At 50.5% G+C, this 27630-nt stretch overlaps 2 protein-coding genes across 2 annotated transcripts; both read left to right on the top strand.

Annotated features, from left to right (window-relative positions):
* The first annotated feature begins 302 nt into the window (after nt 1-302).
* LOC127345522 (protein LURP-one-related 11) lies at nt 303-1100 on the top strand. The gene has a single exon (XM_051372005.2). It carries the CDS (start codon nt 354-356, stop codon nt 942-944), a length of 591 nt encoding a protein of 196 aa, XP_051227965.1. The 5' UTR covers nt 303-353; the 3' UTR covers nt 945-1100.
* A 5420-nt stretch (nt 1101-6520) lies between these two features.
* LOC127345521 (protein LURP-one-related 11) lies at nt 6521-7463 on the top strand. The gene has a single exon (XM_051372004.2). It carries the CDS (start codon nt 6584-6586, stop codon nt 7175-7177), a length of 594 nt encoding a protein of 197 aa, XP_051227964.1. The 5' UTR covers nt 6521-6583; the 3' UTR covers nt 7178-7463.
* The last annotated feature ends 20167 nt before the right edge of the window (nt 7464-27630 follow it).

The following is a 27630-nucleotide window of genomic DNA, read 5'->3' as shown; positions in this document are numbered from 1 at the left end:
AAAAAAAAACTTGGTAGTGTCTGCAGTACTATGGGGAGAAATATTAGGTATCCCTGAAAATTCATTAACCACTATGCCAAGCCATGCTAAGATCAGTCCAAAACAGGCACTAGGTAAACGTGGCGCTAATTGCATGCTGACGAGCAGAGTGCTTGATCGAGCATAAACAAGTTCGGGTTAGCACTATTCTATCGTGTCGCGTGACACGTACAGTGCCATAAACTAATCCGGGCCCAGAATAATTAGCAGCTATAAATAGGTGGAACCAGCCAGTCACACCCCACCATCCCAACCAACCGTCTCATCAAAAAACAGCAGCTAGAGAAGAACACTCTTCTTTGTTAGTATCAACGATGGCCAAAATACAGCCCCACCCTGCCGCCGCCTCGCCGTCTCCATGCTCTTCCTCTGATGGTCACCGGAGCCAGCAGGCGTACACGGTGTGGATGAAGTCCCTGGTGTTCAACGGCAACGGCTGCACCGTGTACACCGCTGACGGCGAGGTCGCCTTCCGCATCGACAACTACGGCTGCAAGGGCGGCCGCGAGGTGTTCTTCATGGACCGCGCCGGCAACACCCTAATCAGGATCAGACGCAAGGGCTTCGGCATGTTCAGGATGTGGGAAGTCTGCCACGTCGCCGGCGAGGAAGAAGAGGCGACGCCATGGTTCAGCGTGCGCCGGGCCAAGAAGGGCGGGGCCGCTGTGACGATGCACGGCGGCGCGGGGGCGTGTTACAGGGTAGACGGGTGCTGCGCGCGCAAGTCGGACTACAGAGTCATCAGCGGTGGCGGCGCAGTCGTGGCGGAGGTCGCCCGGAAGCAGACGGCGGCTGGGGTCGTCCTGGGGGACGACGTGCTTACGCTGATGGTGGAGCCGGAGGTGCATCACCTGCTCGTGCTGGGTTTGGTCGTCGTCTGTGGGCTCATGAACCGATCCTTGTGATTGAAATGGCGATCGTCTTCTACTTCATTTCTCTAGGGACATACACCATGAGGGTCTTCAGGTGCCCGTGATTGTTTTTCCGCAGGAAAGATTAGGAAGTTTTTGCCAAATCGAGCACATGGAGACTCGTTTTGGTTTAGCATTTCCCTTTGTCAAGGGTTTTTGGCTGTATAAATTGGAAGATTGTAACACGCACTGAAACATACTAGTAACTGTTCAGACATGGAAATGAAAAGAATGAAGTTATTTCTCACCTAGGTATCGAAGATCCTATTTGGATGCGAGAGCATGTTAGTGTATGATCTACAAGTTTTTTTTGTGGTCCTGTTTTTGGTGTCTCGAGAAGAGGGACTAGTTTTACTGTGGTCTACATGATTTGAAGAGGTGGCAATGGATATTTTTATCTCACATGGACAAGGGTGTAGCCTTCAGATATAACTTCCACCACCCTATGCGGAGGTAACCATACGAGATGTTTCTACGATAGTGTAGCTTATCATTCTTGGGTTGATGTACACAAAGTTACCTACCACTAGGAAAGCAATTGTCCCCATAAATTTGCGCAAAGTGTTTTAGTTTCTAGTTTTTATTTGGCTTAATCAAACTGACATGGAAATAAATCCCGCAAGAGCCTCTTAGGAGCATCTCTAACGGATGATGTATAATAGGATAGCTACCGAAAAATTGAGCAACAAAAAGTTAATTTTAGAGTACATGAAAATGTTCTTGAATAGAAGATGATGTAAAAGAAGGCGCCCAATATGAGATCCGATTGTGGGGTGAGACGAGATGAGGTTCCAACTGATGGTTGGGCTGCACGTGGCCGAAGATTTATTATAGGGCATAAGGTTGGGTGCCCTATATTATGTCACTTGGGGAGAAATATAAGGCATGATGTAAATATATGTTGCACCAAATAAAAACAGAACATATGTTGGGATACCGTTTTAGCCTTCCAGAGATACCGCTCCATGAATGCCGCTCGTTTCCTCCCTATCTCCCAACTTCTCTATTTTCCGTTAATAGAATTGTTAATTATTTTATACTAATTAAGTCATGCTTTTCTTTACCTCGATGATTATTGATAATTACGGGTGCATGACATACTGTACCCGTGTTTTGTTATGTATAATATGGTTTAGATGTAGCAATAACGAGTTCTTTAAGGATTTTAGGTGGTCTCCCGGCCCATACAATACAATGTCCACAGTATTAATTCGGCCAAAAATTTATTTAACTGTAGAGCTAACCAGGGATCAGATGCTGTACTGTAGTGGTTTGCTCCGTGTTTGTCCTCTGTTTTGTCTTTCGGAAAGAGCCGATGCTGCATGTACACCGTACGCTCTGTACAAGATGGTATCACACGTGTATCTCACCAAGTAGCTACTACTTTAGTCGGTCTCCTTACGTACGTGTGGTACATATGAATATATGATGCTCTCTTCTTTGCATGTTTTTCGTGTGATGAACTGTTCAGACGTGAGCAGGACTGCATTTGATACTCAACAGTTCAGACTTCTCACGCTAGGAAAGTACATCGAATAAACCGTGCGATTGCTGACTTGCTCTTGTTCACCCGCTCGACACTTCACTATATTCTTTTTCCAACTTCAGTTCAAAGGGAGAAGGAAAAAAAACAGCTTTTGTTTTCTATATGTGAGCTCCTTATTACAAAAAGTAGCTTTATACATCTCTTTTGAGAATGTAGCCTTTACACTGTAGTATATGAACCACATATATGCTCTTTAGAATATAACATATTTTTAGCTTTTTTCTTTGCAATATTCATTAGAAGTGGTCAAAGGAATATTCTAATTTGACCACCTCAAGAACCATCACAGCAAGGCATTCGTGTAATTAGTTTAGCAAAGTTTCCCTTAGTTATACCATTTGTCAGCAACATGTCCTCAGCAGTTAAATCTTCCAACTTGTTTGGATTGATCCAAGCATTTTGAAGATTTTTCATCGTAAAAAGGTCAGAGCCCCAAGACTTAGCACTTGCCTCTCTCGACAAGAAAGTTGCCGAGATAGGAAAGGGCCCCCTAGCCTCTTCCTATGGTGGGAGGAGTGGGGACCCAAGAGTGAGTTTGTGGTGGTGTAATTAGGTCTATGAGGGTTAGGTTTTAATCAATCGGCAGTGATGTTGTGCGAATTCAAAATAATGTTTCCCCGACTCCTTGTCCACCTCGTTGGTGCGTGTCTTGTTCTTAATGGAGCATGGCGGAAAAATCGTCTACTTGCCGCTCCTATGGAATGATGAATTGAATCCAGTTATGGCTTGGTGTGTTGCATCTAGTTTGTGTCTCGGTTTGATGGTTTCTTCTCCGGTCAGCGAGGTTCGGCAGGATTCAGCTTCGTCAATCGTCACCAAGCTAGTGAGGCCAGGTCTTCTTCATCACTTTCTTCTCCGGGGCGGCGTTATGTTTCACGGCATCTTCTGACTCCGACTGTCGACTTTCTGTTTAGCGCGCCAACAACGTTTTTCTTGCTCTGACGTGGGGCAACAATCAATCTTCGCTCACGATGCACCACATGCGAGTGCAAGAGCTAGGAGACAACCCCGATTTCTTTATGGACTTATGTGTAATTCTATTTTTATTGAAGGTGCTTTTTAACTTTAATTGTGTACCTCTGACCTCTTTGCAACAAAAAATTCATGTTGCACCCTAAATTAGGCAACCATCGAAGCAGACGACCTGTGATGATACAAATCAATACATGCGCCCATTGATGTCACTACGTACAAATGTAGCACTGCTCTGATCCAATCACTGTGGTGTCAACTTTAGTTATTTGTATTCTATACATCTTCCAGAGGAGTTTGGAGAGGTACATGTATAACATACAGAAAAAGCGCAACGATCTGGTCAGAAAGTTCCTCTCAGACCATAATCAAATCACGTCTCCGTGTACGTGCTGATTTTATCTGATTAGTTTCCAGTAAAAGATTCCCTCTGTCCAGTAAGCATAAACTACAGTATCACGTACGAATAATTTATGTGCACTCTATGAATACATCATCGCGTACTGAATGATCTTCAGATCGAAGTCTCCTCTACAAAAATATTTAAGTAGCCTCCATTATCAGCAGAGTTGCTGATCTGCACAAGGCTCCCATATGTTCGGCAGGGGCTGCCTCGCTTTGCTTAACACTGCATTTCGCGTTCATCTCGTGTCCTGATCATTTGTCCTTGTACTTGGGAGCTAACCGCTTTGACCCAACTACATTGTACTCCTGCTCAGCACCACACAACGCAGAGCCATATATATCCATTTTAATTCGGTCGTCGCAACAGACACTGCATACTGCTTCCCCAAGATTAGGCCATCGCCACAGGAGACGGGCTAAGAAATGCAGTAATCTAGATTATGCATGCAAAATGATGGAGCTTATTTTTCTGGTAATCTGTCAATTGCCGTCTGTGGATGGATAAGTGTTGCTGTAGAACAATTAACCAGTGATGTGGCTCTCGCCGGCCTAAGGACATCACAGAAAACGAGAGCGAAAACAATAGTGTGAATTACATCAACGGTCCATGGAAAAATTAAACAAGAGATCAGAAGTTCAGAATTAGTCAGCTACCTAAGCGCAGGTTATCTACGTACTTAGCATGTAGCAAGGGCCTAAAAGGCTAATTAGGCACATGTACTTATCTTTGGCTCCCTGAGCGTGCGTGGGTGCTGGGGCCTGCTTCATCGAGAGATGCTCACCAAATAGTACAGTCCGTAGTACGTTACTATCACCGATGGTGAGATTCAGCCGCACGTGTTACGCGCTGCGGCTTGCGGCTTGGATTCAACCCCCCCTCCCCTCCCCCTCCCCCATTTCGGTCCATCCCTCTTCATCCACCATTTTCTTTGGTGCCGGCCACCCATCACCCTCCTTAACCCTAAGGTTTCTTCCTCGCTGAAGTCTGGCCCGCCATGGCCAGCCAGGTGGGCCCTTCCTCCGGCGAGGTCACGACTCGCCATCACCATCTCTGTAGTTCGTGGCCAGCTACGATGAGAGTACAAATTACAGAGGACACCAGTAAAAAGAGAAAATGCAAAACAACCCTCAACGTTTATAGAAAGAGCCCTAAAAGTCTCACACAAAGCATGATTGGTTCCTTTCTCTCTACCACCAGAATTACCACACCATCGCTGGCCATCCTCACCGCCATCGGGGACGAAACCAGTTGGAGCTGTGAGTGCGACGAACGCTGACCTGAATCCACCAAAGTGCCTCCAAACAGGAGGTTGAAAGGACACCTTCAAAGGCGTTTGGAGAGGCAGCCTCATCGGCCAAAGATCAAGGTGGCCAGCCAGGGCCACCGTGTGGGATTATCCATATTGCAGTATCAATATTACCGATGGCCTCCTCGATCTAATGACATTAGCTTAAGCACCTGCTTCAACCTAGGCTGCCACCATAAACCTGGACCTTATTGTTAATGGAGATGTCGGTGGTGCAGCCCTTCCCCACCTCTGTCTCCGTCCATAGGAGCACCACAAAGAGGAGATCCACCACCAAACGTCTCCATAGTCGGCCCGCAAGCCCCAGTGAAGCACTCCAAAGCACAAGCATGGCGCCCAACATAAACCCTAACGCGGGAACTAGCCCTAATTTACTAATAGGAAGAGACCCTCACCCGTCTCACCACCGTCCGTCGCTAGAGAGGAGATGACAAGGGCACAACGGCCCTAGATATGATGGGGAACGATAGAGGAAGGTTGGGGGCGTGAGCAGTAGGAGATAGGAGTTCCCCTCGGGAATCACATTTCCAATGTAATTCTTATCGGCTATGTCCGACACGGTGGTGCCTTGACTTCTTCTTGGTGGTATCTCCTCTGCCTCCTCTCTCCATTGTTCTGGCGTTGTGCGTGCAAAGGGAGAAGAGCATCTGTGAGGAGATGAGGAGGATAGTGGATAAGGTGGGCATCGAGGTGTGCTGATCCGACGGTAGTGGATTTAGCTGAGCTCTAGGCTTGAATTAGCAAAACCCTTTACTAATAGAGTTAAAAATCTATGAAATATGTGTAGTGGTATCCTGCTACATACGTATAGGCATTCCTTCACACTATACATGGAATTAATATCAATTCAACTGCAAAAAAAAGTTTGATAAAAAGAATATATTAATATCGCAAAGATATCAATTACATCCAGCATCTGCAACAACGTCATACCCTAATGGTAATTCGGATGCACACAACTAAAAAACGAAGAAAAAGCTAAAAAAGAAAAAGTTATGTTACGGTGTTGCATCCTTTACAGCAGCAACACAAATACCATCACGACGATGTCTCAAAGAAGAAAATGGCGCACAAGCGCATGTGCTGTGCAATATGGGGGAGAAACATTAGGTATCCCTAAAATTTCCATGAACTACTATGCCAAGTCATGGTAAAACAAGCACCAGCTAAACGTGGCGATAATGGCATGCTGACGGGAAGAGTACTACATCGAGCATAAACAACTTTGGGTTAGCACTATTCTATCGTGTCGCGTGACGCGTACAGTGCCATAAACTAATCCCGGCCCAAAATATATGACCGCCTATAAATAGGTGGGAACCAGCGACTGGCACCCACCATCCCAACCATCTCATCAAAACTCAGCAGCTAGAGCAGAGCAGCAGTCTTCTTCGATCCCGGCGATGGCCAAGGTCCAGCCCCTCCCTGCCGCCGCCTCGTCGTCGCCGTCTCCCTGCGCTTACTCCGATGGTCACCAGAGCCAGCAGGCATACACCGTGTGGATGAAGTCCCTTGTGTTCAACGGCAACGGCTGCACGGTGTACACCGCTGACGGCGAGGTCGCCTTCCGCATCGACAACTACGGCTGCAAGGGCGGCCGTGAGGTGTTCTTCATGGACCGCGTCGGCAACACTCTCATCAGGATTCGACGTAAGGGCTTCGGCATGTTCAGGAGGTGGGAGGTCTGCCACGTCGCCGGCGAGGAAGAAGAGGCGACGCCATGGTTCAGCGTGCGCCGGGCCAAGAAGGGCGGGGCCGCCGTGACGATGCACGGCGGCGCGGGGGCGTGTTACAGGGTAGACGGCTGCTGCGCGCGCAAGTCGGACTACAGAGTCATCAGCAGCGGCGCGGTGGTGGCGGAGGTCGCCCGGAAGCAGACGGCGGCTGGGGTCGTTCTGGGCGAGGACGTGCTTACGCTGGCTGTCGGGCCGCAGGTGGATCACCTGCTCGTGCTGGGTTTGGTCGTCGTGCGTGGGCTCATGAACCGCTCCTTGTGATGGATTGAGCGGCGATCATCTTTTTTTCTTTTTCTTCATGAGATTCAATTCACTAGCTAGGGACATACACGTTGAGGCTTGAGAGTGCCTGTAGCCGCATGTGGTATTTTTCTTCCTGTTTTCCACAGGAAGACTTGGGATTTTTTTGCCCAAATTGAGGATATGGTGACTCTCTTTGGATTACATGTAGTTTTCCCTTTTGTCAAGCCTTTTTGAAGACTATGGTCGTCTTCTATAAATCGGAGGATTATTGATACAGGATTATTCAAGTGATTTTATTATTGTCTTTTGGAAGTGTTGGGTTCCTAGTTTTTCTTTTCTCTGTCTTTTGATCAGACGAACGCTGAAATAGATCCCTCTATTAACTAATTCACACCAGGTGTCTGGTAATCAAAGCGTAGACAAATACTCATAGCAGTCACGAGTCAATGAGCCGATGAGTTCACCTATTGTTGTCCTAGATTTTTTTTTTCGAAATGGGGGAAATATCGTCCCAGCTTATGCATCCAAAGGATGCACACGGCTTTTTATTAGATTATTCACGAACCTTACAAGAAACAATACAAAAGATCAAACTCGAAGCAACCTTACTATACCTACAGTGGGATGAAGAGGGTGACAATACACCAACTCACATCATCCAAAACTAAATGCCTTCCCAAACCGCCCAATAGCAGGTGAGAAACACATCTAGTCAAGCAGACTCTTAGCGCACATCAACACACACGCCACAGGAGTTGCTCCCGCCGTCTTCCTCGACTCCATCTTCAAGAGAGATCATCGCATTAACCTTGCAAGACCTGTCGTCGATGCCACCATGACGCCAGACGGCTCCACCCTCTGCACGTATACATCATCCCGCATCTATCGTCGATACCCTGCAGCACCATGCCACTGAGACTCAACGCCAACAAAGTGGTAGATGAACACCACTCCACCGAAAACTGCCAACATCCAGCAGCTGCTCCAAAAACGATGCCCCAAGCGGTAGAACGACGCAGGGCGCGCCGCCATCGTCCGATTCGGGAGACCCGGACCTAGGGTTTCCCCCGGAGCAGCACGAGTGAGAAACCGCAGACTGCGTCGACGATGCCTTCAAGAAGGTAGCGGCGCGACACGTCGCCATCGTCCGCCAACCGAGGTCGGAACTCGGTTTTCACCGGCAGTCACGCATCCCCAACTCGCCGAGTGTAGTGCCAAGACAGGCAAAGATGACGCCTTCGACAAGGTAACGACGTCGACCGACGTCGCCATCATCCGCCAAGACCGAGGTCAAGGCTCAGTTTTCACCGGCCGCCATGACACCCCGGACTAGATCACCATCGCCGGAGACCTGTGCGAGATCCCATGATCACCCACACAGGACTACCAGCCTGGCCGACCACCTCCGACGAAGAAGAAGGTCGCCTCCACCGTCGAACCCGAGGCTGCTGCCCCGGGTGTCCTCGTACCGCAGGAGAATCCCAAGGTCACCCCCTCGCACCGGCGAGAAGCGGAGGGGATGGCGCCATCCCACCACCAGCCGCCACCGGTGTGCCGCCGCCGGGAGGCAGGGGAGGCCGCAGCACAGAGGCCACCGTCGCCCCTCCATCCTCCGACCGCCGTCGCCCCGCCATCACACGGGAGGCCGGAAGTCCACCGCCGCCGCCCCCCCATCGGGAGGCAGGAAGCCGCCGCCGCTGCATCGAGTGGAGGACCCAGCCGCCATCCCCACCGCACCATGAGGGAAGCCCACCGCCGCCGCCACGCCCCGTGGCCTTTGCCCGGCGGCGCCACCGGCGGCGGCGGCGGGAGGAGCTAGGGTTTCTGGGGTGCGGGATGGAAGGGTGAGGGTGCGGGCTGTAAGAATAGGTCATTGTTGCCCTAGATAGGTCATTGATACCACATAGCACATTGTTCTTCTTCCTTTTAGTCTGCACAAGGGACGAATTATCTCCTATTTTTGCAAGGGACGAATTGTATCCGAGTCGGGCGGATATACAAGTTTAATGGTTATATATACTCCGTAGAAAAAAGCTGCCATCACACCCAAGTTCAAGAGTGGAACGAGGGTAGTTTGGAATTTAACCTTACTATAAGCTCATGGAGGTGATAATTTTTAACCTTTGTTCAAACTAAAGGAATGGCAAGAAAAAACCGTTTATTTTAAACTGGCAAAGCCGTTCGTACGTAGCTAAATATCATGACGAACAAGTTAGTCGCAATGCCTTGAATCGACTTAAGACACAAATAGTCCACCTTTCAAAATGCTGCATGGATAATACCATACTCTTGGGTACGGTGTCCCCTAAGGCCCCTGATACATCCAAAAGTGCATGCTCTTTTATCTATTCCAAAAGTGCATGCTTGCATGAGAAACCAATTTTTTACATCAAAGTCCAATGCTACCAGCATTCAAAGAAAAAGTCCCATGCTCCATATACAACAAAGTTGGACAACCCCATCCAAAACAAATACGTGAGAGGGACAACGATAAGGAATGCTTCTACGGTACTACGAATCAGTACACAAGACGTTATACGCAGTGTAGAAACGAGGCGCAGGAGAAAGTTCAGTATACGGCACACCGCGGAGAAGAAAAAAAGCACATCGTCGTCGACGGCGTCCGCATCGATCCGCCCAATAAACGCGGAGTACAACGGGGCAGCGCTCCCTTGCCTGCGCAGCGGGCGGCACGCCAGTACTTCGCCGACGGGGATGGCTGCCGGAAACGACGACCTGAAAGCGGCGGGCGAGCAGGCGCCGCGCGGACCGTCTCTCTCTCTCTCTCTCTCCCGAGGCTGGAAGTACCGCCCCCCGGCTGATCGGAATCGGAATCAGATATCGGTGACAGGTGATGGCTAACGAACTTGAGCCCGCGGTTGGCTGCGATGGCCCTGGTGGTGGCCGCATGAGAGCTCACGTTGCCATGTCTACCGCTCCAATAATTTTAAACGGAAGGCCCTAGGCCCGGCTTTATATATAAAGCCATCACGGCAACCACATAGTAGCGATACAACTCACACCACAAACTGGTACCTCAAAGTGCTGATAACTTAGTACAAATACACCAAGTCTGGTGCCTAAGACAAACACAAAGATGCAAGGGGAGACTAAAGAACGAAGAGCGGCATGAAGCCGTCAACGGCGTCCGCGTCCTTCATCCCGAATCCGCGCATGTAGCCTCCTAAGCTCGTCCAGCGCCGCGTCCAACAGTGGTCGGTCCCTCCGTCTGACCAGTACCCTCCAGCTCTGCATGTAGATAGACATTTTGAAGATGGTGTCAGCCGGGCTGGAGATGAGTGAGCCCTCGATGGCTAGCTTGTTGCGAATGTTCCAGAGCGCCCAACATTGCGCAGAGAAAGTAAACCAAGCTATCCTACGGAGTCTACCCGACAAGCCGTTGGCAATGGCGACAAAGTCCGCAGCCCCTGCTGGGTTCCATGAGCAGGAGAGGAGCTCCCTGATTCCTGCCCACATAAAGACGGCCATGTGGCAAGTGAAGAAAATGTGGTCACAAGTTTCCCATTCGCCACATAAGGCACATCGCCCGTTCGATGGCCCGTGCCGCTTGACAAGTTGATCCCCGGAGGGGAGCCTCCCCCGGACGAGTTGCCAGAGGAAGACTCGGATTTTTGGAGGTACCCTAGTGCGCCAAATATCCTTGAAGTGCGTAATCGTCCCGCCCCGGGACAGTTTGGAGTACATCGAGGAGGTGGAGTACTCTCCGGAAGGCTCCAGCGCCCATCTAACCACATCCGCGCCCTCAGCGGCTGGCGATAGGTCGAAGATCCTACAGAGGTTGTCCCACTCGACCCTCTCAGCAAGGCCAAAGGTGCGCCTGAAGCGAATCGTCCAGCCATCGTTGGACCTAACCCCTTCCACGGTCGCGAAATGGTTGTCGCAGCATGCGAAAAGACGAGGGAAGGTAAAGCGAAGGGGCCCCGTGCCCGTCCACCAATCCAGCCAGAAGTAGGTCCTCCGCCCACTGCGAACCTGGTGCTTCGCTCCCAACTTGAAGTACCATTTGATCTTCTGGATGGCGTTCCAGAACTGTGATCCTTTGGTGGGAACTGCCGGGGAGAAAAGGTCGTGGTCCCCCAGGTACTTGGCCCGAAGAAGGTCTGCCCATAGGCCTTCATCGTTTTGATAGATCTTCCAGATCCATTTCAACATGAGGGCGATGTTCATGAACTTGGTGTTGAGGATCCCCAATCCTCCAAACGCCCGAGGTTTGCACACCGTGGCCCAGTCCACCATGTGGTACTTCCGCTTGGGACCCGCTCCTTCCCAAAAGAAGCGGGAGCGGTGTTTATCCATTACTGCGTGGGTCGTGTCATGCAGCAAGTAAAGACCCATAGCAAAGAGCGGTAGGCTGGATAGGCAAGAGTTGGTGAGCTCCAGCCTGCCAGCGGCAGCAAGGAAAAGACCTTGCTAGGGCTCTACCCTGTGGCCAACCTTCTCAGTAAGGAAGTTCCAGTCAGCCACCGAGAGGGGGCGGTCGCTGACAGGAAGGCCGAGGTAGTGAAACGGCAGGCTCCCCAGCCTGCAGTTAAGAGCGTCAGCCACTCTTTGACGCTCCAGATCGTCGACCCCAGTCACGACGGCTTCGCTCTTAGCGAAGTTGATCTTAAGGCCTGACATGTTCTCAAAGCAGAGAAGCAGGAACTTAAGATTGGCCAACCCGGCATCAGAAGGTTCGATCAGAATCAAGGTGTCATCCGCATATTGAAGATGGGTTATCCCCCCGGGGATTAGGTGGGGCACCACACCCTTGAGATGCCCAGAGATGGTGGCTCTGGCGATGATAGCCGCCAGGGAATCCACCATGAAGTCGAACAGGATTGGGGAGAGAGGGTCCCCTTGTCTCACACCCCGAGCGTTCCTGAAGTTCTCCCCAATAACCCCGTTCACGTTGACCGCAGTATGGCCACCCGAGACCAGCTGCATAAGGCGATGAACGATCATGGGGGAGAAGCCCTTTCTCAGCAGAACTTCACGAAGGAAATCCCAGCTGACTCGATCGAAGGCTTTCTCGAAGTCAAGCTTGAGAAGGAGGCCCTTGAGTTTCTTAACCCTCAACTCATGGGCGATTTCGTGGAGGGCGAGCACACCCTCGTGCAGGCACCTTCCTTTGATGAAGGCCGATTGGCTGCGGTCAATGGTCCTATGCGCAAGGGGGGCGAGTCGGGTAGCGTAAGCCTTGGCAATGAATTTAAAAATAACGTTGATAAGAGCAATAGGTCTAAACTGCTTGATGGTGTCTGCTCCTTGAACTTTCGGGATAAGAGAGATGACTCCAAAGTTAAGACGAGCAATGTTGACCCTCCCTAGGGCGAAATCATTAAGGATCTGGAGAATGGGGCCTTTCAGTATGTCCCAGAATTTCTTGAAGAAGAGGACCGGCAGCCCATCAGGCCCCGGTGCTGAGTCCGGCTTCATACCCGCGAGCACCTCGTCCAGCTCATCCGGAGTGAAAGTAAGTTCCAAACTCCTGTTCTCCTCTTCTGAAATCCTTTGGGCAGGAGGCCAGAGGTCCTGAGCTAGGGAGAAACCCCTTTCCTCCCCAGCGGCACCCATAAGCCCCTGATAGAACTGGTAGACATGCCTCATTAACTCGGGCTGTTCCGAGATCTCCCCGTCATCGGTCAACAGGCGAGGGATGAGGCACTTCCTGCGCCTACCGTTGGCGAAGGCGTGGAAGAAGGCCGTGCAAGAGTCCCCTTTGAGAGTCCATTGGAGTCTGCTGCGCTGTCTCCAGTATTCTTCCTCTACGCCGTCAAGGTGGACAAGCTGATCCTCAAGGAAGTAACGGAGAGCCCAGCCTTCCTCATCGAGGCCGGAGGAATCAGCCAGAATGTCCAACTCCTTGAGCTGTGAGAGGAGGTTATCCCTTGCCTCCCTCTTCAGTTTGCCCAAATTGGCTCCCCACCCGCGGAGGTGTTGGCGGAGGCACCTCGCGATACACTGCCAGAGGTCAATGCTGCATCTATGAGGGCCCCTCTCCTGAATGCAGAGGATTAGCTTATCCTTGACCATCTGTTCGAAGCCGGCTACCCTCAGCCACCAAGATTGGAAGAAGAACCTCGCTGGCCGACGAATCCCTTGTTCGCCGTCATCGAGGAGGAGGGGGTTATGGTCGGAACCCACTCGAGTAACCGCCGTCAGAGAGCACAGAGGGAAGAGCGTCTCCCAAGAGGTGGAGACGAAAACCCTATCCAGGACCGAGCGGATGGGCGAGAGTTGCTTGTTGGTCCAGGTGAACCTGGACCCAGTCCTGTCGAGCTCCCTAAGGCAAAGATTAGCAATGACATCGTTAAATTGGCGCACCCTTGGCCAATTGATATTGTCATTACTCTTGTCCCCTGGCCCACGAATGAGATTGAAATCACCTCCAATAACGAGAGGGAGCCTACAGCTCGCCACCTCGGAAGAAAGCTCCTCCAAGAACTCCCTCGTTCTGGAGTGATCAGCCGGGCCATAGACAAGGATGAAGGTCCACTTGACCTTCCGGCTGCGATGGAAGAGGTCAGGGATAATGAAGAACCTCCCCTTCCTCCAGGTCCCTACCTCGAAGCAGACATCTCTGAACCCTAGGAGCATCCCCCCGGATTGTCCTGTGGCCGGCAGCCAGTTCCAGCAGAATTGACCACCGCATTCCAGGCTCCGAAGTTCCGAGTCCGAGAAATCTTGTCGGACCGTCTCTTGGAGTCCTAGAATGTCAATGTTATCACATTGCATGTAGTCGCGGAGTTGGGAGCGACGCCCTTGTGCCCCAAACCCCCGAAGGTTGTAGATAAGGGCTCTCATTTGGCGGCCCGTTTCTTGTACTGTCTCTTGGAGACAGCAAGAGCAGGGACCTTAACACACGAACGCTTAGGGCGGCTCCGCGGAGGAGGAGGAGAAGTCGCAGGATCCACGGAAACGGGAGCCTGGGCCCCGGCCCCAGGGCCACCCAGCTCACCAGGCGGTCCGACCCCACCCGTGAGTGGCTCCTCGCCCTCGGCGCGCTCCACCCTGGGATGCTCCTCGCCCTCGACACGCTCCACCCTAGGAGCATCAGCAGCAGCGACGGTAAGCTCCACCCTAGGAGCTTCAACCGAAGTGCAAGCTGCTGCAACCGCCTTAGCAGCAACGGCTTCCTGCTCAAGACGGCGAGAGGTCTCCGCCAGAGCAGCTTGAACCTTTTCTTTGGCCCTTATGAAGGACAAGGCTTCCCCCGGGCAGCCCAACTTTGGAGAGAATACTAAGCAGCTATCGCGCACAACCGAGGAAAGGTGATCATCAGGGAGCAGGTCTAGGATCGCGAAGTCATTACCTTTGTTCGTGACGGTGTCGGTGCAGGTCTTGCCCTCCAGATTCTTCTCAGCCGTGAGCCGTTGCGCACGGACGAGGGCCGAAGTGCCGGCCGCCACGCCCTGGGACCGCGAGCTCTTCCTCACCGCCGACGAGGGGGTCGCCCGCTTGGAGTAGACGGCCTTGGAGCGGCGAGCTTGCACCAGCGGGGTAGCTTGAGACATCTCCTGAAGCAGGTTCTTGCGGGCGGCGTCCTCCCCAGGTCGCGGCAGATCGTCATCATCCGAGGCGTCCAGCACCTCCACGTCCTCCACAGCGGTCATGCCCTTGGCCGGCGAGAGCCTGGCCAGCTTGGCAGGCGGGCCCTCTGCCTGCTGGCTGTCGTCAACCCACGAGGGCGCCGGGTCGGTGAGCTGCGAGTCGGGGTCGGCGGAGTCCATGGAGATGTCCTCGAGCGGGGTGGACCCTTCCACGCCCGTCGGAACAAGATGCACGAGCAGCTTGCCCCTGGCTGGCTCGAGGAGGGAGAGGGTGGGGGCGTCCGGGGCGGCGACCAAGTTGGAGCCATATTGGTTCAGCCCGGGAGCGATGAGGGGCGAGGCGGGGGCGGTAGGCAGCCCCAGCACGCCGAGCGCCGCCACCTGGTGAGAGGAAGAGGAAGGCCCCGAGGCACCTCCCTTGTCCTTGGCCGCATCCTTGTGCTTGTCCTGGCTGCGGCGGTGTTTGTTCCACTCGCTATCCGACGGGATGTCATCAGAGTCTTCATCGTCAAGGCCGTCGTTGGGTGGCGGTGGAGGCCCCCCTGAGCCACCACCCGGAGTACCACGAGGAGGAGCTTCCGCTTGGACTCCAACCATGTACCCCTCGCCATTCACGAAAATCTGCACGGAGCCCTTGATGCGATCAGGAAAGCGGCAATGGAAGCGCATACGGATAGGCTCCCTGTCGCGTTTCTGGATAGAAAGTTCGTCCACATCGATCGGCCTCCCAATCATGGTGAACCCCGCCATGAGCCGGTCCCTGGTCATGAGATCCTCCGGGACTCCTGTCAAGCGCACCCAAGTGGAGGGGAGAACCAAGCTCGGTTTAGGTGCTAGGAAGGCCTCGCGGATCTCGGTGTCAGTCTTGTTGAGAGGGAGGTGGAGCTTCCCGCTCCCGGTGCTCAAACGCATGGTCTGCCTAGTAGGGAAGACCACGGAGAACTCAGAGTCGGAGAGCCGCTGCACTTGCCAGTCCCAAAGCTCGTCGACAAGATGCTTCAGTTCATCAGAGAGCTGCGTCTCGGTCAGGGGCGTCGAGTTGAACTTGATGATGGCAGCAAAGACTTCCCCATTGCCCAGCCCCGCGCGGAGCGGTTCGACATCGATGTTGTAGAACCCTCCGCCTGTGATGGCATGGCCCATGGTCTGGAGACGGAGCCCCTTCCCCCTCAACGGGCAGTTGGCCGAAGAGTGTCCTTCGCCGCTACAAATGACGCAGAGGGGGTCGAAGGTGCAATCCGACTGATAGTGGCCTTCCCTACCACACTTGAAACATTCCCCCGCCGCCGGAGCCCCTGTCCGGGGCGGCGGGTTTTGCTTGGCTTTCCCATTAGCCTGTTGCTGGCTGCCCTCGCCCTGAGGCTTCTTGGCCTTGTTCTTGTATTGGGCACGCTGGCCCTGCCCTGCACGGTCACCCTGACCTGCAGCACCAGAGCGCTCGCCGCCCCTTGCCGGCGCCCCGTCCATGCGACGGTTGGCAAGCGCCTCTTCCCTCCGGCGTTGTTCCTCCCACCACGGAGGCGGGGGCCCATAGTCGAAGCCCCGGCCTCGCTCTTGGTCACGGTAGGGGAGGTCCTCGTCTTGGAACCGGGAGCCGCCGGCATCGAGAGGAGCGCCGTCGTGGGAGCGGAAGGAGCCGCCACCGTCGAGCCGCCCGCCACCGTCGAACCTGCCGCCCCCATCCTGGCGGCCAGCACCATCTTGGCGGCCACCACCTTCCTGGCGACCACCGCCGTCGTAGCGGCCGCCACCATCCTGGCGCCCCCCGCCTTCGCGGCGACCAGCGCCGCCACCATCTTGGCGAAATCCATCATTGCGGCGGCCGCCGCCACCACCAAACGCCTCACCATCACGACGTCCACCCTCCTCGAAGCACCGCTTCCTTCCATCATCGTAGCCGCCCGCCATGACCGTCGCCGCGTAGGAGCGGACGAGCCGCGGCGGAGCAGGGGTTGGGCGGAGGAGGCGGTGACGCGGCGCGGTTGGGTCGGAGAGGCGTTGTCTAACTTCTGTCGATCTAGCACGAAACCCTAATGCGGGATCTGAGCAGCCTTTGGGCATCCAAAGCCAACAAAAGCGGCGCCAGCGGGCTGGGCCGAGGCACTGGGCCGCAAGGCCAGGCCGTGGGCCAGGGAGAAAGGCCGAGGCCACCTCACAGCCCAAGGGGAGCATGGACCCGCCTTCAAGGCCCGTCGGCGTGGAGACGACCCAGTCAACGTACCGCGCCTCGGCCGCGGGCCCCTCCCGCACGCCGTCTCCTGGGCCCACCAGATTCAAAAAAAGAGGATCTCCCAGATCCAGCCGGCGCGAGCCACCGTCGGTCACCGGAGGCGTTGCCGGCGGCGAGGCCTCGCCTCGCGCGACGACCCCCGACGGATGCGAAGCCGGCGAAGCCCAAACCTGTGCGCCGCCCCCAGGCCGCGGGCCAGGGACAGAGCCGCTGCCGCCAGGGACCAGGGGAGGCCAGTCCAGAGGCCCCGACGAGTCCGGCGGGGTGGCAGTGCCTTCCAGCCTAGGAGACGCGGCGGCAGATCTGCACCGCAGCCTCCGACCCGAGCCCTGGAACCGCGGCGGCGCCGCCGGGGCCGAGCCCCGAAAGCGCGATCCTTTGCCGCCCGGGGCGAAGGACGAACGCCGCGCAGACTGCAGGGAGCCCCCAAGCTCCTGAGCCCGCCGGATGAAATCCTCGAGGGTGGTGGCGGCCGGCCGGCCGCAACGGAGAGCTTCTTGGTCGGGATCCGACGCCTCACCCTCCGAGCCGTCTGAGGCAGGAGCCACCTCACCCTCCTCCACAGCGGAAGCAGAGAGGGACCAGAACTTACCAGTCAGGGGAGCGGAGCCGGGGGCAGCGGACGACCCGTCGGGCGGCGCAGCGGGGCCAAGATCCCGACGGTCGACGCAGGAGACGCCCGACCAGCGCGGCGTCTGGCCATCGCCACTCGCGTCGCCTGTCTCTTCGCCCGTTTCCATCCCCTGCTCCTTCTGCTTGCCCCCGAAGACCCACCGCTCCAATAATTCATCTGCGAGAGTCACGATGGCACTGTGGTCTGTGTCATTTGACCCGGGAAGCATGAACACGCTCCGTGTGTATTTTATGAAGCGTGTGGGGCGCGAATTTGCCGGTCTTAGTCCATGCATTTGGTGCTGAATAGCGGCAGTGGGCACATGCTATACTCGAGTAGTTAAACTTTGATTACAACACTGATCTCGGCAAATTGCGGAAGCTAAATGTGAAAGATTAGAGCATCTCCAGTCGCGTTCCCCAAAACGTTCCCCAAAGAGAGCCAGATTGAGCGTTTGGGGGACGTGTTTTGTTCGCGCCGCGTTTGGGGGACGTCGCTCCCCAGCCGCGTCCCCCAAACGCCGCCCCCAATCAGAAATTCAAATTGTTGCATTTAAAAGAGATCGTTCCCGCCGAATCGTCGCGATCAGAGTAGCGGCGATCAAAGTACTGGGCGCGCGATCATATTACAGACCATAGTGCATGCTAAATTAGAAGAAGGGGTTGGCCGACGGCGACGTATCCTGAGTCGACGCAGACTCGTCGATCACGATGACCTCGTCGCGATCTGCCTGGTGTTGTGCATGCTCCGTCTGCTCCACCGCCGTCGCATAGGCCGACGCAGGTGTAGCAGTCGAAGACGCGTCAGCCGGCTCTTGCTCCGGGGTTGCTGCCGCTGCCGCTTCCTGGGCCGCCGCGTCGGCCGCCGCCATTTTGGCTTCGATGTTGTCGAGGATCTGGCCTTTGAAGAAGTTGTGCGCCGCCCGCGTCCGGGGAGACATTCCCTCTGTCGACGCTCTCAGCAGGGACATGTCGTCCCTGCGTTTTTTGAGCTCCAACTTCTCCTCTTGCCTCTTGAGCATCTCCGCCCACCTTTCGTCGGCCTTTTTGTCGCGGGAGAGAAAGGTCGAGGAGACGTCGGCGAGGCATTTCGTGATCGACGCCTGCGTCTTCTCACACGATGCGGCGTCGGCCAAGGCGGCCTTGGCAGCCTTGTTGCCGGTAGGACGCCATGCCGACGTTTCCAGCGGCGCGTCCAGATCAAGAGTAGTAAAGTAAGCCTCAAAGATGGTTAAGCCAGATAGCACCCCTCATGATTAGAGCTAGTGCTAACAACTAAAATTGACTACTCTAGATGGGAACTTGTGATTTGAAATGAATTTGAAAACTTTGGAATGATGAGTCATTCTATTGAAAGATCTTTGAAGGTGAATATGACCTGAATGATATGGTGGATTTTGATTAAAACTGATATTGGTTTGGATGTGATACCTTTCCAATTTTTGTGTACCCCCACAATACCTGATTATGGGTAGGGTTTAACTGGAAGTTTATACATCTTAGTATGGGTTCCCTCTGAACAAGCATCATAGGGGTTATGCAGAGGCTGCCTCTGTAGAATGTGAAATGATGTGAAATGAGGTGAATGTACGGCCCAAGCCCTGTGCAGTTCCCAGGTTGATAGTTGGTCTTCACTGGGAGGCCAAGCTCATGGGGAGAGGTACCTATACTAGGGTATGTAAGTGAAAGATTATGGTTGATGATCCGCGTACTGAGTTACGATGATTCAGGGTTATCCCTGACGAATGTAATCAAATGTTGTGGCACAAGTGTGCAACCTCTGCAGAGTGTAAACCTATTCGAATAGCCGTGTCCACGGTTACGGACGGTTGGAAAGGCCATACTGTTTCCGGTGTCAGATATTTCTTGAAAAATGTTGATGAAATGAATGGTGACTCGACTTGAATCACAACTGAGTTGTGGGAATGACACTAATGTTCCCACTTGAGTTAGTTAGCACATGAAGAGTCTTTTATCAAATACTTGTGAACTAAAATTGGCTTTATGCAAAATAAACTAGAGCTTAGCACCCCTTACTATAATTGATAGCACTTACACTAGTATTAGTTTGCGAGTACTTAAAGTACTCACGACTGTGTCCCTGGCTATTCAAATGGCTAGAATATGAAGAGGAGCAGAACTACCAAGGTGGCGACCAGCAGGACGCCTACGACAACTAGGAATCTTCTGACGTCAAGCGTTGGCCTGTGGACTAGATAGTCCTTTCTATTACGCTTCCGCTATGAATTGTGTTCGTTGATCATTAGGTCAACTATTTGTGTAATATGGATCATGTGATCTGAATTTGTAAGACAAGTATGGTTTGTAATGAGTGATGACTTATGATATCGAATTTATGTCTCGCAACAACAATATTCCTGGGATTGCGATGAATGGCATAATAGGCATCTGGACTTAAAAATCCGGGTGTTGACAACCTCCTCTTGCTTTCTACCAAAGAGATTTGGTTTTGGTGGGTAGAAAAAGAGATCCAAGTTTTTTGGTGTTTCAACAATGGTGAGAGAGAGAGCACAAGGATGTGAAATGAATGGTTGACCTGACCCTCTCAAGCTGGAAGAAGGGGTATAAATAGTCCAAGAAGAAAAAGAGTCATTTGGAAAAAGTCCTGCGAGTCAAACCGGCACACAGCCGGTTTCCCCGTCGGAATGGACCGGCGAGCAAACCGGCCAGCCGGAATGGTTGCCTGGACTGGAAGTTTTCGGTCGTGCCGGACCGTGTGCTGGTTCCGGACTGTGTTTCGGTAACAACAGCCGGTACGCCGGTTACTGCGCCGTAACGTTTCCGGCGGTAGAGCCAGTGCCGCCGGAACCTGCGCCAGATATTGCCAGACTCTTTTCAAACGACGATTTCTCCAAAAACTAATCTTCTCTGAAAAGTGTGATGGACAATATGGTGGTAGGGTGTGTATGTATGGCTGAGGCAACATCCACAATGAGCACATCAAGACAACCCCTCTTAATAATAGAGTGTAAGGGTATTTTACCCTTATCCATTATTTTGGTAACAATGACACCGTGCTAGAGTATTTGACCTAATACGTTTATAAGGATTATCTCAGGTATTAGGCAAAGAGGCATAAATGGTGTATCAAAGGAACAAGAAGGCTAAAGGAGACCCCCCACTTCAACAACAATCAAAAAGGGGTCTACAGCAGAAATCCGGTTTGCCGCCCGGTCGGCCGGCCACACAACCGGCCAGTCCGGCGAGCAACCCGGTCAACCGGGCGCCAACCGGGCCCCAAACCAGCGCCTAAGTGATCCGGTCTTCGGCCCGGTCTGCCGGCCTCCAGACCGGCGGGCCCGGCGTGCGGTCCGGTCGACCGGGCGCCAACCGGAGGAGCTCCTGGACGAGGCAAAGTGTCCCCCGGTCGGGATCCGGTCTACCTTCCGGTCTGGACCGGCAGGTCCGGTCCCTGGCCCGGTCTGACCGGCCTCTGCACCGGACAGTCCGGTCAGTGGTCCGGTTGACCGGGTTTGTCGGGAGAAACGATGAGGTGGCAAGTGACCAACAGCCATATTTCGAAGAACACTATAAATAGGCCTTCTCCTACCTCTGAACAGTTAGGCACTACACTACAAGCTGTTCTTGAGCTCTCTCTCTTACTCCATTACTAGAAACACCAAAAGCCTCCGATCTCCCTCCTCCTCCACCCAAACTCAAATCCCTCCGGGGAAACGTTAGAGGAGGACCCAATCTACAGTTCTACCAAGCCAAATCTCATTCCCCTTGTATTCATCGAGAAGCTTGCTTCCTAGGGTTCCTTGGAAACCCTAGGTGGGCAAGAGGAGTCCGGAAGCATCCGGGCTGTGGATTTGCTCCGGGCAAGATTGTGAAGGTTTGGAGGCTACCTCAAAGTCTACCACAAGTGAGTGAGCTATTCCTTCATGGAATAGGCTCCGGAGAATAGGGTGAGCCTTCGTGGCGTGGGGAATCCTTCGTGGGACCTCCACCCCTCCAAAAGTGACGTACCTTCTTGCAAAAGAAGGGAACACGGGAATACATCCTCGTCTCCGCGTGCTATCGGTTATCTCTAACCGAACTCCTTACTTGTGATTTAACTGCCTGTGAGAGCCTTCGTGCTCGAGTTAGTTGTATCCTCATATAGGTTGCTTCACCTAGTTTGCATTAGGCTCACCTTTATATTCCGCAAAGCCTAATATTGCAAAGAAAGAATTAAAATCTGTAGAAACCTATTCACCCCCCTCTAGGTTTACCATCTCTATACTTTCAATTGGTATCAGAGCCTGGACTCTTATTAAGGGCTTCACCGCCTTAAGAGTGAGATGGATAAACTATTCGAGGGTCTAGATGAAGACTCTAACCTTTCGGTTAAAGAGATGAAATCTAGGTTCTTGGCATATGATGCCGAGAAGAAGAAAAAGGAGGATGAACTACAAAGCCAAATGGCAGAGATGTCTGCCATGCTTAAGAACTTGACTAGTGGGCCTCCTAGTACGGCTTCGGCCTCCCTAGGGAGCTATCGTGAAGTCAACCATGACTATCCCAAAAACACTTCACCCATGCCTCATATAAACCATAGTGGGAATGTTCCCCATTTTGATGGAACTCACTTTCCTTTTTGGAAATCTTCTATGGAATCTCATATTCGCAGCTGCAGTGTGGAGCTATGGGAGATCATTGTTCATGGATACCGGGAGCCACAAGATCCCATTCGGTTGATGATACGTCTCCGACGTATCGATAATTTCTTATGTTCCATGCCACATTATTGATGATATCTACATGTTTTATGCATACTTTATGTCATATTTATGCATTTTCCGTCACTAACCTATTAACGAGATGCCGAAGAGCTAGTTGCTGTTTTCTGCTGTTTTTGGTTTCAGAAATCCTAGTAAGGAAATATTCTCGGAATTGGACGAAATCAACGCCCAGGGGCCTATTTTGACACGAAGCTTCCAGAAGTCCGAGGGAGAGACGAAGTGGGGCCACGGGGCGCCGCCACACTAGGGGGGCGCGGCCCAGGGGGGCCCGCGCGGCCCTAGCGTGTGGGGCCCCCGTGATGCCTCCTGACCTGCCCTTCCGCCTACTTAAGTCTTCGTCGACAATAGCCCCAGTACCGAGAGCCACGATACAAAAAACCTTCCAGAGACGCCGCCGCCGCCAATCCCATCTCGGGGGATTCAGGAGATCGCCTCCGGCACCCTACCGGAGAGGGGAATCATCTCCCGGAGGACTCTTCACCGCCATGGTCGCCTCCGGAGTGATGAGTGAGTAGTTCACCCCTGGACTATGGGTCCATAGCAGTAGCTAGATGGTCGTCTTCTCCTAATTGTGCTTCATTGTCGGGTCTTGTGAGCTGCCTAACATGATCAAGATCATCTATCTGTAATGCTATATGTTGTGTTTGTTGGGATCCGATGGATAGAGAATACTATGTTATGTTGATTATCAATCTATTACCTATGTGTTGTTTATGATCTTGCATGCTCTCCGTTATTAGTAGGGGCTCTGGCCAAGTTTTTGCTAGTAACTCCAAGAGGGAGTATTTATGCTCGATAGTGGGTTCATGCCTCCATTAAATCTGGGACAGTGACAGAAAGTTCTAAGGTTGTGGATGTGTTGTTGCCACTAGGGATAAAACATCGATGCTATGTCCAAGGATGTAGTTGTTGATTACATTACGCACCACACTTAATGCAATTGTTTGTTGTTTGCAACTTAATACTGGAAGGGGTTCGGATGATAACCTGAAGGTGGACTTTTTAGGCATAGATGCATGCTGGATAGCGGTCTATGTACTTTGTCGTAATGCCCAATTAAATCTCACTATACTCATCATATCATGTATGTGCATGGTCATGCCCTCTTTATTTGTCAATTGCCCAACTGTAATTTGTTCACCCAACATGCTTATTCTTATGGGAGAGACACCACTAGTGAACTGTGGACCCCGGTCCATTCTTTTAATTGAATACAATCTACTGCAATACTCGTTGTACTGTTTTCTGCAAACAATCATCATCCACACTATACATCTAATCCTTTGTTACAGCAAGCCAGTGAGATTGACAACCTCACTGTTTCGTTGGGGCAAAGTACTTTGGTTGTGTTGTGCAGGTTCCACGTTGGCGCCGGAATCCCTGGTGTTGCGCCGCACTACATCTCGCCGCCATCAACCTTCAACGTGCTTCTTGGCTCCTACTGGTTCGATAAACCTTGGTTTCTTACTGAGGGAAAACTTACTGCTGTACGCATCACACCTTCCTCTTGGGGTTCCCAACGGTCGCGCGCTGTACGCGTATCAAGACTATTTTCTGGCGCCGTTGCCGGGGAGATCAAGACACGCTGCAAGGGGAGTCTCCACTTCCAATCTCTTTACTTTGTTTTTGTCTTGCTTTATTTTATTTACTACTTTGTTTGCTGCATTATATCAAAACACAAAAAAATTAGTTGCTAGCTTTACTTTCTTTACTGTCTTGTTTGCAATCTCCATATTAAAAACACAAAAAAATTAGTTACTTGCATTTACTTTATCTAGTTTGCTTTATTTACTGTTGCTAAAATGGGTACTCCTGAAAATACTAAGTTGTGCGACTTCACAACCACAAATAATAATGATTTCTTATGCACACCTATTGCTCCACCGGCTACTACAGCAGAATTCTTTGAAATTAAACCTGCTTTACTGAATCTTGTTATGCGAGAGCAATTTTCTGGTGTTAGTTCTGATGATGCTGTTGCCCATCTTAATAATTTTGTTAAATTGTGTGAAATGCAAAAGTATAAGGATGTAGATGGTGACATTATAAAATTAAAATTGTTCCCTTTCTCATTAAGAGGATGAGCTAAAGATTGGCTGCTATCTCTGCCTAAGAATAGTATTGATTCATGGACTAAATGCAAGGATGCTTTTATTGGTAGATATTATCCCCCTGCTAAAATTATATTTTTGAGAAGTAGCATAATGAATTTTAAACAATTGGATAATGAGCATGTTGCACAAGCATGGGAAATAATGAAATCTTTTGTTAAAAATTGCCCAACCCATGGACTGACTACTTGGATGATCATCCAAACCTTTTATGCAGGACTGAATTTTTCTTCGCGGAACTTATTGGATTCAGCTGCTGGAGGTACCTTTATGTCCATCACTCTAGGCGACGCAACAAAGCTTCTTGATAATATGATGATTAATTACTCTGAATGGCACACGGAAAGAGCTCCACAAGGTAAGAAGGTAAATTCTGTTGAAGAAACCTCTTCCTTGAGTGATAAGATTGATGCTATTATGTCTATGCTTGTGAATGGTAGGACAAATATTGATCCTAATAATGTTCCGTTAGCTTCATTGGTTGCTCAAGAAGAACATGTTGATGTAAACTTCATTAAAAATAATAATTTCAACAACAATGCTTACCGGAACAATTCTAGTAACAACTATAGGCTATATCCTTATAATAATGGCAACGGTTATGGTAATTCTTATGGGAATTCTTACAACAATAATAGGAATACACCCCCTGGACTTGAAGCCATGCTTAAAGAATTTATTAGTACACAAACTGCTTTTAACAAATCTGTTGAAGAAAAGCTTGGGAAAATTGATATACTTGCTTCTAAAGTCGATAGTCTTGCTGCTGATGTTGATCTTTTGAAATCGAAAGTTATGCCTAATGAAAATCATAATAATAAAATTGTTACTACAGCAAATGCCATCCAAGTTAGAATTAATGAGAATATAAGATTGATGGCCGAATTGCGTCCTAGGTGGGAAAAAGAAGAAAATGCTAAAGAAGATAATATAGCTAAAGTTTGGACTATTACCACCACTAGTAATGCTAATGCTCCACATGTTGCTGCACCTCCTACTATTAATGTTAAAAGAATTGGTGTTGGCAATGTTTCTACTTCTAATGCAAAGCGTGAAAAACTGCCTGAAACTGCTAAAACTGCTGAAACTGCCTGTGATAAAACTGCTGAAATTTTTTCCAACATTGGGGACAATGATCCCATTGCTTTAGATTATAATGGTTTGGATTTTGATGATTGCCACATCTCTGAAGTTATAAAGTTCTTACAAAAACTTGCTAAGAGTCCTAATGCTAGTGCTATAAATTTGGCTTTCACGAAACATATCACAAATGCTCTCATAAAAGCTAGAGAAGAGAAATTAGAACGTGAAACTTCTATTCCTAGGAAGCTAGAGGATGGTTGGGAGCCCATCATTAAGATGAAGGTCAATGACTTTGATTGTAATGCTTTATGTGATCTTGGTGCAAATATTTCCGTTATGCCTAAGAAAATCTATAATATGCTTGACTTGCCACCATTGAAAAATTGTTATTTGGATGTTAATCTTGCTGATAATTCTACAAAGAAACCTTTGGGGAGAGTTGATAATGTTCGCATTACCGTTAACAATAACCTTGTCCCCATTGATTTTGTTGTCTTGGATATTGAATGCAATGCATCTTGTCCCATTATATTGGGAAGACCTTTTCTTCGAACTGTTGGTGCTATCATTGATATGAAGGAATGTAATATTAGATATCAATTTCCTATCAAGAAAGGTATGGAACACTTCCCTAGAAAGAGAATGAAGTTACCTTTTGATTCTATCATTAGAACAAATTATGATGTTGATGCTTCGTCTCTTGATAATACTTGATATACACTTTCTGCGCCTAGCTGAAAGGCGTTAAAGAAAAGCGCTTATGGGAGACAACCCATGATTTTACTACTGCACTTTTATTTTATATTTGAGTCTTGGAAGTTGTTACTACTGTTGCAACCTCTCCTTATCTTAGTTTTGTGCATTGTTGTGCCAAGTAAAGTCGTTGATAGTAAGGTACATACTAGATTTGGATTACTGCGTAGGAACAGATTTCTTTGCTGTCACGAATATGGGCCTAATTCTCTGTAGGTAACTCAGAAAATTATGCCAATTTACGTGAGTGATCCTCAGATATGTACGCAACTTTCATTCAATTTGAGCATTTTCATTTGAGCAAGTCTGGTGCCTCAATAAAATTCGTCTTTACGAACTGTTCTGTTTTGACAGATTCTGCCTTTTATTTCGCATTGCCTGTTTTGCTATGCTTGATGGATTTTTCGATTCCATTAACTTTCAGTAGCTTTGTGCAATGTCCAGAAGTGTTAATAATGATTATGTCACCTCTGAACATGTGAATTTTGATTGTGCACTAACCCTCTAATGAGTTGTTTTGAGTTTGGTGTGGAGGAAGTTTTCAAGGATCAAGAGAGGGAGATGATACAATATGATCAAGGAGAGTGAAAGCTCTAAGCTTGGGGATGCCCCGGTGGTTCACCCCTGCATATTTCAAGAAGACTCAAGCGTCTAAGCTTGGGGATGCCCAAGGCATCCCCTTCTTCATCGACAACATTATCAGGTTCCTCTAGTGAAACTATATTTTTATTCCATCACATCTTATGTGCTTTACTTGGAGCGTCTGTTTGTTTTTGTTTTTGTTTTTGTTTTTGTTTTTGTTTTTGTTTGAATAAAGTGGATCCTAGCATTCATTGTGTGGGAGAGAGACACGCCCCGCTGTTGCATATGGACAAATATGTCCTTAGGCTTTACTCATAGTGTTCATGGCGAAGGTTGAATCTTCTTCGTTAATTTGTTATATGGTTGGAAACGGGAAATGCTACATGTAGTAATTGGTAAAATGTCTTGAATAATTTGATACTTGGCAATTGTTGTGCTCATGTTTAAGCTCTTGCATCATATACTTTGCACCTATTAATGAAGAAATACATAGAGCTTGCTAAAATTTGGTTTGCATAATTGGTCTCTCTAAGGTCTAGATAATTTCTAGTAAGAGTTTGAACAACAAGGAAGACGGTGTAGAGTCTTATAATGTTTACAATATGTCTTTTATGTGAGTTTTGCTGTACCGCTTCATACTTGTGTTTGTTTCAAATAGCCTTGCTAGCCTAAACCTTGTATCGAGAGGGAATACTTCTCATGCATCCAAAATCCTTGAGCCAACCACTATGCCAATTGTGTCCACCATACCTACCTACTACATGGTATTTCTCTGCCATTCCAAAGTAAATTGCTTGAGTGC

The sequence above is a fragment of the Lolium perenne genome, chromosome 3, assembly GCF_019359855.2.
Source record: "Lolium perenne isolate Kyuss_39 chromosome 3, Kyuss_2.0, whole genome shotgun sequence".
NCBI lineage: Eukaryota > Viridiplantae > Streptophyta > Magnoliopsida > Poales > Poaceae > Lolium > Lolium perenne.
The sequence above is the reverse complement of the archived record's forward strand: the minus strand, read 5'-3'. Positions and strand labels throughout refer to the sequence as shown.